Source organism: Pteropus medius, unplaced genomic scaffold (assembly GCF_902729225.1).
Source record: "Pteropus medius unplaced genomic scaffold, Ma_sr-lr_union100, whole genome shotgun sequence".
NCBI classification, from domain to species: Eukaryota; Metazoa; Chordata; class Mammalia; order Chiroptera; family Pteropodidae; genus Pteropus; species Pteropus medius.
This window is the reverse complement of record NW_024340693.1, coordinates 2,494,575-2,506,973: the sequence shown is the minus strand read 5'-3', so window position 1 is coordinate 2,506,973 and position 12,399 is coordinate 2,494,575. Positions and strand designations below refer to the sequence as shown.

The following is a 12,399-nucleotide window of genomic DNA, read 5'->3' as shown; positions in this document are numbered from 1 at the left end:
GTGACTTCGTATGGCACAGTGACTTCGTATGGCTTCGTTACCGCCTAGATTGTATCCTCTTTTTGGGGGAAAGGTGTGTGTGTTTTTCATCATGGTATTCCAGGTACCTAGAACAGTTTCTGATACAAAGTAGGCTCTCAGATGTTTAGTTGAAAACACATTTTTTTTTCTTCAAGGAATAAATAATAGTTCAAATAACTTGGAAATTAGTTTACAGATGAGATTTTACTATAAATTACTTTATATGCAGTGAGACTTCTTTTTGCCTCACTATTATGCTTTATGTTGCTGCTTTCTTCAGATGTCATTTTGTCTTCTGTTGCTTATGACGGTATTTTAAGTGGTGTTGATAACTTACGTCTGATTATTCAGTGTCGCATAGGTTTTACGTTTGGATTAGACTTTAATCTCGTGACTACATGTTTAGGAAATTTAAGTCTATAATGGCGCATGCCTGGGGATCTCTTCTTACCCTAAAGGAAAAGCCTTAGGCTAATTAATTACAGGTTTTGGGGTGGGGGTGGAGGATGGGGTGGAGGAGGAGGTATGATGAATTTCTCTTTGGAAAAACAAAAAACATAATGGGGAGAGAGAATGATACATTGGATTTATGTAAAAACCTTTTTTCTATGTTTCTTAATCCACTACTATAAGAAAATGCACTAATTGCAGTAACAGGGTCAAAAGCAAGTCTAAATTTGTGAAGGATCTGCATAACCAGAACATTTAAAGCATTCATTTTCTTGCTTTCAAATAAATGACTAGAATATTGCTGTGCTTGTATATGTCTTATCTGATAGGCTGTGAGTTTGTTTAAATATTTTTTGATTTGTTGAACTTTTTGATAGGATAATTTTTAGCTCAGATATTTTCTAAAATATAAATTTTTAAATTAGTGAAAATTTAGATAAGGTTATATTAGTTTTGCTGTATAGTCCTTATAGTTGTGAGCTAGGCCACTAGCAAATGTTCCAAAGGGTATATTTTTATTCTCGTCTACAAAAGTTGCTCGTGATGTAGACATAGAGGGTAATTGAATCGGTCCACGATTGCATAGAGGTGGAACTATTTTAGCCCTATGAAACTTTGTCCACTGCATAATTATTGGGTGTGTGGGCAGTCTAGTAGCTTTTCTTATACAATTTTAATCTTTTTTTTTTCCTTCCTTAAAGACAACGTAGCAGAGGCCCATTTTGGAGTGGAGAATCTAAATCTCATAGAATAATTTCCATAGGAATTATTTACAAGGTTGTTTTGGAATTTAGAAATCAAATGTTTTTTTCAAGTTGGTTGTCTTTATACTGGAAAAAATTATTTTTTATATCTTTTTTGTATTTGTCTCGCTATGACACCTTTTTTAAAGAAAGTTATTTGCTTCACTAGTCTAATGACAGAGCAACAGGTAGACGCAGATTTTCTTATTTCAAGTCTTAAATTAGATACCTTCTCAAGAATGTATCAGTAGTCCTTAAAGAGAAAACAACATATACAGATTCCCTTTAAGATGCAATTTAGGGTAAATTTGCTACCATTAAGAGAAGTAAGATGGTGGAAACTATCATTAATTTTCCTGTATGATAAAGCCCTGCCAACCACTAAGACTGTTTATTAACTTTATTACAATAATAGCCAGTGAGATCGTACTTTTATTGCATAATTTACTTAGTATCAATCTGTTCAAATTACTGTGATTTATAAGACCAGTGAAGTTTTTGTACATATATGTATTTTTAATCTGAGATTGTTTCTTTTCATTGAACACCTTAAGTTTAGTGCTCACTTCAGATAGAACGATGTGTACTCTGGTCTAATGTGCTTAGAATTAAAAAATATTTTTTAAATCCACTCTTTAGGACTTAGCTTATTAATTTCAATGGGGGTAGTTCTCAGTAGGAAATAAGGTAGTGAGATGGGGAACAGAAAAATATATAGCTTTTTTTTTTATATAGAAAAATATGTAGAATTTTTTACCTGTGTTTTGTGCCCTTGAAGCCATTTCTTCATATTGCAGTGAGAATAGGTAAGTGCCAGTGTAATGCAAAGCATTTACTTTGCTGATAAGTTAATTTCTGTTCATTAAAGTCTTATCAAATCGGATCATAATGTATTTCTCTAACACATCTGTTGCTTTATATAATATTGTTCAGTCTGTTAGGACGTGGGTCATTTTGGAGGTGTGTGTTGGGGGCGGGGGTGGGCAATGGTGGGTGGCGATAAGGACATTAGAGGAAGTTCTTAGACATTTTACTTGTTTCCTATTCCACCATTCCTGATACCTTCTCTGTGTTAGCTGTGTTAGTTTAGATTAGTGTGGGGGATGTTAGGAGTGGCCTGGTTTCTTTCCTTCTTTTTCCTAGCCAAGGAAGTACCGCCTGGGGATGCTGGAGGAGAGGCTAGTTCCGATGGGATCAAAGGCACGAAAAGCAAAGAACCCTATTGGCTGCCTTGCTGACAGGTGTAAATCAGGAGTACCCATCAATATGGTTTGGTGGAACAGAGTCACAGAAAACAATTTACAGGTAAAAATAATTTTCTTAGACATTTTTTGAAAGTGAATATCTTGGCTGCTTCCTGTGTCTGCGGGTGGTGGGTGTGCGATTGGATGGCTTAGGTGATCTACTTAGGGGATGTCTGTATTTTTTCAATCAAAGTGAGGTTAGTGGCCCATTAACCAACTAAATGATTTTGTTGGGTGAATTTGAGCTTTCTCTGGTTGTCCTTTCCCTATTCTTTTATTAAATTTGGTTTTTCCCTTTTGGATCATGTTAACAGTTCAGTTATTTTTAATACTCAGTTACTCAGGCTACTGCATTCAAAAATCATATTATAAAACTTATTAATTTTACTTATTTGGGTTCTGAACAACGGGAAGCTCCATATGTTGTCTTTTTGTACACTTTTACTAGGAAATAAAAATTGTATGTGAACAAACTTCTTGAGTATTTGCTCTAAAACCATCTTCGATAGTATATTGTCATAGAGTTCTTACAGATACATTTTAGTCTCTGACTCTGCCTTATCATTGCTGAGTAATGAAAATGAATTTTTATAACTCAAAGGCTAGCTTTTGTACAAGGTTCTGAAGTGCCTATAAAAAAAATCGAATTACATGCAATTTCAATTTGTGTTATAATCTCATTTTAAAAAATTGGCAATTGTATGATATTGATCTGTTAATCAAAATTTCAGTTTAGCTAGAAGCAGAATATCTTTTCCTCCCTTACGTTCTGAGTAAGTTGGTATTTTTAATACATTGCTAGCCAAAAGTCTGTAATCCCACATATACCACACACAGAAAAGCTAAAACAAGGTTAACAACTTGGTTTTATTTTTGTCACCAGCCTTTTTTTATAAAGAGGTTCCACAATCTTTTGTGCTGTTCAGTATTAATACCATAGCAATACCCGTATTGCCTTGGGCACAGAAATGAAGAAGTTATTCTGAATATTGCAAAATGTGGTATTTGCCCCAACTGAAATTTTGCTAGTAAATATGAAGATAAGGAAAAACGGGTGTTTGTGGGAGGGGGGGACATAATCATATACTTAAAATTTCAGTGTAGAGTTTTGGATATGGCGATGCTGAATAGCAATATGGTTTACTGAATTTTTGTCTGAGATCAGGAGACAGATTTGGTGTGGATTGTTAGAATCATCTTTCAGTTTTGAAAAGAAGGTCTGAAGATAACTAAGGAGACCCCAGCTACGTGAGAGTAGATACAGGTGGAACTAGAACTGTGAGCGGGTTATGCAGTGAGACGCCGACACCTGCGGATGCACAGCCACTTGGCCTCCCCGCAGCTGCCCCCCTTATTTACGCAGTTTTCCAAAAATGCCTTTTTAGCGCAGCTTGAAAAATTATTATAAGAATTATTATTAGCATAAGAATGTCTGCCAGAATGAATCTTTAATGAATTAAAATAGCTAGTAATAGATTTGCATTCCATGTGAGAAAGATCGGTGTTATCTGAATCTCATATTTCAAATATTATTATTTTATGCTTCAGATAGTTCTTTCCTTTAAGGGCGCAGGGAATGCCTTACTAGCCTGGTCTCATATTGGAGGGGTGATAATACCTCACACTGTCAGTCTCGTGTTGAAGTGTTGAAATTCTCGTCTGTTCTCCATCACCATCCCTGTGGATTTCTAAATAGGGTACTTGGTGTTTATGCAGAGCAAAGAGTATACAGTGCATTTTTTTTTTCCTATTGGGGTTTTGTATGATGCTCGCTTCTTAATACTGTATAATTTTTGCATAAAAAATTTAAAGGATTGTGTAGCTGGATACGTTAATCTTTCCTATTTCATTTGTTTCCTTTCCTTTAAAACTTAAGTTTTCTCAATCCTGAGGGCAAAGAAACATTTCTATTTTATTTTAGTAATTATAGCTGTGTTTCTTAAACGGTTACTTTGTGCCAGGCACTGTGCTGAGCTCCTTACATGTGTTGTCTCTTTCAGTCTCCTCATAGCTTATGGGACAAATGTCATTGTAAATGGAGAAGCATCTTCAGAGACGCCGAGTAACGTTAAAGTTAAGCAGCAGTTAGAAGAGCAGAAATTTGAAGCCATTTCTGTCAGACTTCTGCGTGATACAGCTCTAGTTGTACTAGATCTTTAATCGGTTTAATTGTCTAACTGGTTAACCAGACTTCTGTCGGGCGACTTTTCTGAGAATGAGGATGCAGGCATAGTTTTCAGACGTGGACGGCGACTTAGGCATAACTCTGCAGTCTTTGTAAGGTCAGGCTTTTCTCCTCGTGGTTCATCTCTTTCTCAGTGACGTTTAACCACCTTTCTTTTGGAACTTTGAACATTTCTTGACATTGATTTCTTAATCTTTACCTAATGTCTTTCAGAGTTTTTCCACTTCTGAAAACAAAAGAAAACCAACCAAACAACAAATGAAAACCTTAAAACAACAACAACAACAAGAAAATCTTTCTCTGAAGGTTTCTGCTTGATTCAGTAATAACTGCATTTATTTTCTTAAGTGCTGGATTTCTTTCAAGAACCTATGCTTCTCAACCTGTTAGTGCTTAATAATCTTCGAATGTATTTTCTATGCTTCTCAACCTGTTAGTGCTTAATAATCTTCGAATGTATTTTCATAGTCAGTTCTCTGTACCTGTGTATCTCTCCCATTGTTACCTGACCAGGAATCTCATGATATGAAAGGGCCTGTATTCCGTACATGTGACATTTGTAAAACAGTGGCTCATGCTTTCATTCTAAAAAATATATAGTGTGCCGATTAGAGAATCAAAGAAACTTAAATTTTTCCCTTAGTTTTTTGTAGCTTGGCGAAGACTAAATTTGGTCTTTACATGGCTGTTTGAAATATCGACAGTGCCCGTCTGGTCTCCATTCCCGTGCCTGTGGCTTGCCCACGTGGGGACCCTGGAACAGATTCTGACTTTTCACTGATTTCTTTATCACCCATTTATTCCGTCAGCGCTCGCAGTTTGGTGTCTTCACGATGTTGCTAAAACTGCTTTTAAAGTTTGTCGGAGATCTCCTTAATCGCCAAGTCCAGCGCTTCAATTCACTGCTGAATACCGCTGGCTGCCTTTTAGTTTTGAAACTTTTTCCTCTTACCATCCTTGACTTGGTTCCATCCGTGGCTCCTTGTGACCTCCTGTTCTTGGCTCACTTGTTCTTTGCTTTCCTCTGTGTGCCAGAGATTCCTAAAATTGTGTTTCTATTAGAATTGTCTTCTGAATTTAAGACCTCAATTTTTTGTGCCTTCTGATTCCTTTGCATGCAGATATATATCCCACTGTCACAGATTTGGCGAGTAAACTATTTTTCTGTTCTCCAGGTCTACTTTTTAAATATTCTCTTACATTTCTTCTTTAGTGAATGGCTTTATCTTCCCCGTCACTGAGGCTACAGATCTTGACTTCTTCGCTGTCATCTTCCACACTCTACTCTTTACTATAAGAAAGAGATTGCATGACAATACACTGGACAAGTTACATTTGCTATCCTGCCAAAGCTTTACTGCAATGACATTTTGTCCCCATTTGACAAATATAGAAATGGCAGTTGAGAAAAGCCTCATTGTTAGTAACTGATAGAACTGAAATTCTAGTCCAAATCTATTTAATTCTAAATCTAGAGATTTTTCTACTCTATCGTCTGCCTCTAATCCCTGTTCTTTAAAGTTCTACAGTATTTTTCTCTTCTTCCTTTTTTTTTTTAAACACTACTGACTAGTTTATACCCCAGCTTGTCCCTTCTGAATGATTTTTGTCAGACCCTTTCGGGATCCGTTCTTTCTAGGGCTGTCTCTCTTTAACCATCCACACATATTAAATTCTGATCAGATAGACTCTTTTATACCTCATGTAATATGAAAGACATAGTTAGTTCTCTGTACCTGTGTATCTCTCCCATTGTTACCTGACCCTGAAAAAAATCTTCCCTTTTTCTTCAAGAGTTAGTTCACATGCTACCTCCTCTGTGAATACCAGCTCCAACACCTCAAAGAAACAAACGTTTTTACTGTTTCCGCAGTACTTGGTGGTGTTTAACAGTCATTCATTCCGTTTTATAGTAAGTTGTCTTTTCCCACTGGATTCTAAACATTTGAAACGAGGCACGTGTTTATTATTTCTGTGCCCTTAAGGGATTTTGCTTGTCTCTCAATGTTGCCATTCAGTGCCCTCTGTGGTGTTTCATTCTAAGACTTTCATATATTTTTTGAAATTGGTTATGTGTTTTCTGAGAATCATAGCCACCGTACATTACCGTTGCTTAGTTTATTATCACTACTGCTTTAGCACGTAGGTGACTTCTTTTGAAATGTTAGAGGATCTTCTATATTTCAAAAAAACTCAAAGTTTCACACTGTCTAAAGTGTTATTAATATTTTTCAGTATTCTGAGCCCGGTAGTAAAGTAGTTCTAATGATTTCTCGACAGCGTTGTTAAGTGGCAGAGCTTCTCCATTTTGCGTTTTTCCTGTGATTTTAGCCTGCGCACCAAGCAGATGGTAGAGGACGGTCATTGGAGACTCCACATCGGCAGTATTTCATTTCGCCTAAGTGCACGTTCACTTTTACGTCTTCTCAGTCTCTGCCTAGGATGTTTACCCCCCTCTCTGTCTGAGCAATCTGTATGTGAAGTCCATCATCTTCATTTATTTAAGATGACACTTTTCAAAAGCTGCCGTTGTTTAGGATTGAAATATTTTATCACCTACCTTTCAGAATTCAAATTTCCAGGCACGTAGTGGATATTAAATCAATCTCCCTTCCTCCGATTTTACCTTATCACTTTTAAATTAGAGATATGTGTGGCTTCATGGCATACATGTCGAATGAGGCGGTGACATTGTCTTTCAGGGGCTGACGTTTTAATGCCGAAGCACTTGGATATTTGTAAAAATTAGTTTAAAACTTTGAAGGAGTAACAACGTGTTCCCACCCTCCACGTAGGAATTAGGTGTCAGCTTGAAAGAAAGGATAACAAATGCATGACTTTGTAAACATGTCAGGGTATTTCAGGTTAAGATTTATCTGAAAGTAATGGCATGTTAAATATAAACTTATTTGTCTCAGAACTTTGGAAATAATGGGGTTCTGGATAGTAAGTGATTAGCATTACTGCTGTTACAGCTCACCCCCAGCGTGGTGGGAATGAATGAGAACCCTTGGACTGTTGGGTGTGTTAGGAGATTCATACTTGTCAGCATCTCTTTTGATGGTATTTTTTTTCCTCATGTGGTCTGATTAAGTGGCATTTCTTGTAAGAAGTGTTTAATTCTAAGAATGCTCACATTAAAATTTCTCGTCCCACAAATTCTCCTGAACTCTGGTTGCTTGAAACTGGTGTTTTTAAGACCCCAGGGAGGTTTTGTAAACTTTCTGGATGTACTTAACTCTTTAGTTACTCGTTGAGTTTTGGTGTTATTTCAGGTGGTTTCTAGTCTCTAGGGCCCAGGAAATGGGATTGTTTGGGCTTTAGTTGGAAGGATTGGAATTTATAAGGGGGAAGCTTCAACCTGTCCACTCAGAGTTCCCCAGGACGTTGAAGAGATACGGAGCTGTGGTGCAGCCAACAGGCTCCCCTGGGGGTGCTGCTTTCCCACCCCCGCCCCACCCCGACCCTCGTGCAGCCAGCAGGCACCCCTGCGGGTGCCGCTTCCCGTCCCCTGGTCCCGTGGTCCCCGCTTCTCTGAGGCTGCTCTTGTAAACCTTTGCATTCTCCCAAGACCTGCTCACGCCTCCCTGTCACTTTTGAGTAAATGACTCGTATCCTTCAGAGGGGGGAAAAGGTCTTTGAGTGAATCCCCTCATGTGTCACTCAGCTTTTTACTTACGTACATGAGTTTGTTTTGTACCCACTACTTTTACTCGTCTTAGACAAACAAGTGTTCGTGCACAGCATGCTTCAGAGCCTGTCTCTATTCTTTCTAGCAATTTATTCCACTGTTTATCCGTTCTCAGTTTTAGGCGGTGATTTCTTCCTCCGGCTTATAAACACGCCATGGTTCACTCGCCCTCGCCTCAGAACTTCTGTGCTCTTAGCTCCTCCACCGTTCTCTGGCAGGCCCCACTGGGGTCCTCTTGCCCTCTTTGCCCTGCTCGCAGGACCCTCCTGGCCTCTGCCCTTGACTCCCTTCCCTTTAGGCCACCCGGTGACCTCACAGGTCTTCAGCCCGTCGGCTCCTGCTGTCTCGCTTATTGCATCGCACCGTGCTGTTCAGTTCGTGAGCTCTTCTCGACGCTTCCGTCGTCTTAATCAGCCATGTTCTTCAGCCAGTAAGGTCTGTCGATCGTGCTGCTTTGAAATGATCTGCATGCCACCTTCATTTCTTACCTGGACTGTTATGATTTTTGTAGTCTCTTACCCGATTTCCAGCTACTGGTCTTTCAAACCACTACCTGGGTGATCATCTGATCCAGATCTCTCAGAAAGGTGTCCGGGTCCCTCTTGCTGTCCCCCTGGTTACGCTGCAGACCTGCTGAGCAGCTGGCGGCGCTGTGAACAGCACCGAGCGCCTCCCTCCTCCGCCTCTGCGCATGCGCTCCTTGTGCCCTGCGCTCTGTCTCGTCTCAGCCCACGTATCTTCAGGAGTCAGTTCAAGCGTCTGGTCTTATGACCTAATTAGATAGCATTAAGAATAGACAGCTTTTCCTTAGCATTTACATTGCTTTAATAAATGTGTATATAAATATCTTGTCTTATAGGCTAACCCTCTATGACACATGATAGATACTTAATATTTTTTGATATCTTGATGTTCTGAGCTCTTGGGGGTGTGGAATTAGGTCCAGGGTACTTTCTGTGCTTGTGAAATGCCGGTTTGTGAACTTCTAGAACACAGCGCCTGTGTTTTTCATGTCTCTGTCCTCCACAGGGCCAGCACAGTGCCTGGCACCGTGTCTTATGTATTATTACCTTTCAGATACTTGAATGAGTGAAGGTCACGGGGCAAGATGAGTCTTTGGTCTGATATTAGTTCTGAAGTTTAATGCTTTTTACATTTTCTTAATTTGTACTTTATTACAGTTTCATGACATAAAATAGCATTACGGAAAAAGGTTTGAAAAAACCTTAACATGTTAAATTTTGTGATTAAATATGGCAGGATTCTTGGTTAGATAGAATGCCTCTACGTAAATATCTCTTACTATGCAATGCGACAAATAGGTTTCACCGTCGCGTAGCTGTGGATAGAAGTGTGCATAGGTATGGAAGATAGTTATGGCCATAAAAAATAATTCTTGCCTCTCTGGAGTGCTGTGACAGTCACTCTCCTGGGCTACTCATTAAGTGACCTAAGTGGATATATATATATTTTTTTCCTCTTTTTAGGGAGAGTAATGTTTTTTTCCCTGCTTTATTGAGATAATTGACATATCAATAGGGAGAGTAATATTGAGAATGAACTAGGAGGTCTGCCGCCAGGACCATTAATGATTACTGTTATTGGAGGACTTTGACATGTAAATAACTTTTAAGCAACAGAGGAGGAAGTTGTTCATTTGTCTTTGTTTTTGAATGTCTTCTATCCTCCAGATACAGATTTTGCTTTTTTATATGCATGGGTTCTACTGGTCTCAATTTAAATACTGCATATTTTATGTGAATTTTTATGGTTAAAGCTTAAGTGGCTTCATGCTTTACAAATCTTTAACAAACCTTCCTAAAACATTTTTGTAAAAATTACGTACACTTAATGAAAAGTTTTCAGATGCTACAGAGAAGTACAAAGAAGGAAGCAGAAATGTTCCCAGTTCCCTCACCACCCAGAAATAACATCTCTTGCCGTCGCAGCGAGCGTCGTTAGTGAGCCTCATTTTGCACTTGTGCACACACACAAGCATTCTCTCCTCCCCGCTTAGACATAAGTACACTATTTTACAGAAATAGCAATTTAGTATACTTGCTGTACTGTAGCCCGATTTTTATTTGATTTTATTTCTACTCAGTAGTGGTATGGGCCTCTTTCCATGGCACATGAAAATATACCAATCTACATGATTTTTAACGGCTGTTACACACCGTCGTATGTACCAAAATCCACATAACCGTATCCTGAATGATAGATGTTTTAGCTCTTCTCTTTTTTAAAAAAAATTATAAATAAAAAAATGTGCTAAACTTACTCTTTTCTACTTGAGTAATTTTCCTCTTTAATTCCTTAGATGTGGCCGTGATAGTCAAGGGACATGTTTATTTTTCATTTTGATATATATTATTAAACTATTCTCAAGAATAGTGTTTCTGGTATTACCCATTTCTGACAAACTTGGTAAAGGGTGAACTAATGAGTATCTTTGGAAGTGCTATAACTTCAAGCTGTTACATAGAATTACTTTATGCCGAGTTTTCTGTTTAATTCTGCCATAACATAGAGTTTATTATTAATTGGTTTTCTTTTGGCAGGTTCTGACACATACATGCTACTTACCCCTTAAAATAATCAAATTATAAATAGAGGAACTTGTATTTAAAAGAACACCGATGTGACTTTCAGAAGTACTCATAATCAACTCTCTTTCACTGTTTCCATCAGTTTGATTCTGACTTATGTAGAATATCATATTTCCTCTATTGGGGTGTTTATCAGAGGACCTGGCTTGCTTCAGAAAATTTGTACTTGTGATACTAGACTGATTTCAAAATGGTAGTAGTATTTAGATGTTAATTTTTAACTTATAAGATGAAACTTGACTGGACTTGAGTAGATCAGTTTCTGAATAACTCAGAAGTTGAGTATATTTTGATAACAGATTTTAAATTGACCATATTTGGGTATGCTTGAAATATGGGGAAATAACCCATTAAATTAAAAAAAAACAACAAAAAACTAGTAGAAATGTGAACTTGGAGGTTCTGATTAGCCATGCAACTTCTCCTTTCCATCTGCCCTTGTTCCTCTTTATTCCATGTTATTTATGAACACTGAAGACTAGTGAAAATAGCTCGGAATGGGGCTGCTCTTTGTGTCCGAGGGTCTCATCTTTTTATGACTTTTTAGATCATTTTATCAGGGCAACGTACTCATCCCATTCTCCACGTCACTGTCCCTCTTCTACCCTCCCAAATAGTTCATTGCTCTTTGTCTTTGCCAAGAAACACGCACACGCACACGCACACTCACACACTCACTCTCTTTCCCTCCCTCACCTACCTACCCACCCACGTATTGGGATATGAATTTTTTGAATTAGTCTAAACTAAGCTCCTTTGTCATTCCAAAGAGGTAAGAATAGTAACGAAGGTGGGAAATTGGAGTTGTAGGTTTTGAAACAAAGTACATATAAGGTTAAGATTAATCTTAACATTTTATCTCCTTTTTTTTAATTGACTTAATTTAGTCAAAGACAGTGGAGACTTGACCGGCTCAATCTAATTGAGTTTCAGCAGTAAAGTCATTAAAACGTTCCTTCTTTCCACTTTCCCTTCCCCTTTCTTCTCCTCGTCTTCCTCTCTTTTTCTACTTTTCTCCTTTACTCTCTTTTATCATGGCTGGAAACTGAAAGATGGATTGGAGTTGAGCAAGACCAAGACCAAGTTGGTGTCTTGAGACGATGTTGGAGTAGACCTGAACAGAGATGATGCTGGCCTAGACTAGCACTGATAGTGAAATGGGGAGAAGTAGCTGAATCTGAGAAATATTTAGGATGTAGAATAGACTCCATGACTTGCTACTTCAAGATACCTGCATTAGCAAAAGGATAGTTGTGACATAATTGATCTATTCTGGAAAGAGATGATGTAAAAAGCAAAACAAGACTCGAAAAGAAAAGTGAGTTTTACAGGAAAATAATTGATTTGCTCTCAGATGTTTTGAAATGGTAATTGCAAAGTACCTCTTTTTCATGGTGTCTGATCTAACCAAAACAAGGCTAATTTTTATATATCGATAACTTAAGATCAAATGAGG

The 12,399-nt window shown here is 38.0% G+C and overlaps 1 protein-coding gene across 9 annotated transcripts in view; it reads left to right on the top strand.

The window, feature by feature from the left end:
• The window catches only part of PAN3 (poly(A) specific ribonuclease subunit PAN3), a 123,680-nt gene that overhangs the window by 35,826 nt on the left and 75,455 nt on the right, over positions 1-12,399 (top strand). For 7 of the 9 annotated variants that reach the window (XM_039862755.1, XM_039862719.1, XM_039862710.1 and 4 more), the window contains one exon: positions 2,358-2,519. The exons of the other annotated variants lie outside the window; for them this stretch is intronic. In XM_039862755.1, coding sequence (XP_039718689.1) covers positions 2,358-2,519 — 162 coding nt within the window. The remainder of the gene's footprint in view (positions 1-2,357; positions 2,520-12,399) is intronic. 9 annotated transcript variants of the gene reach the window in all.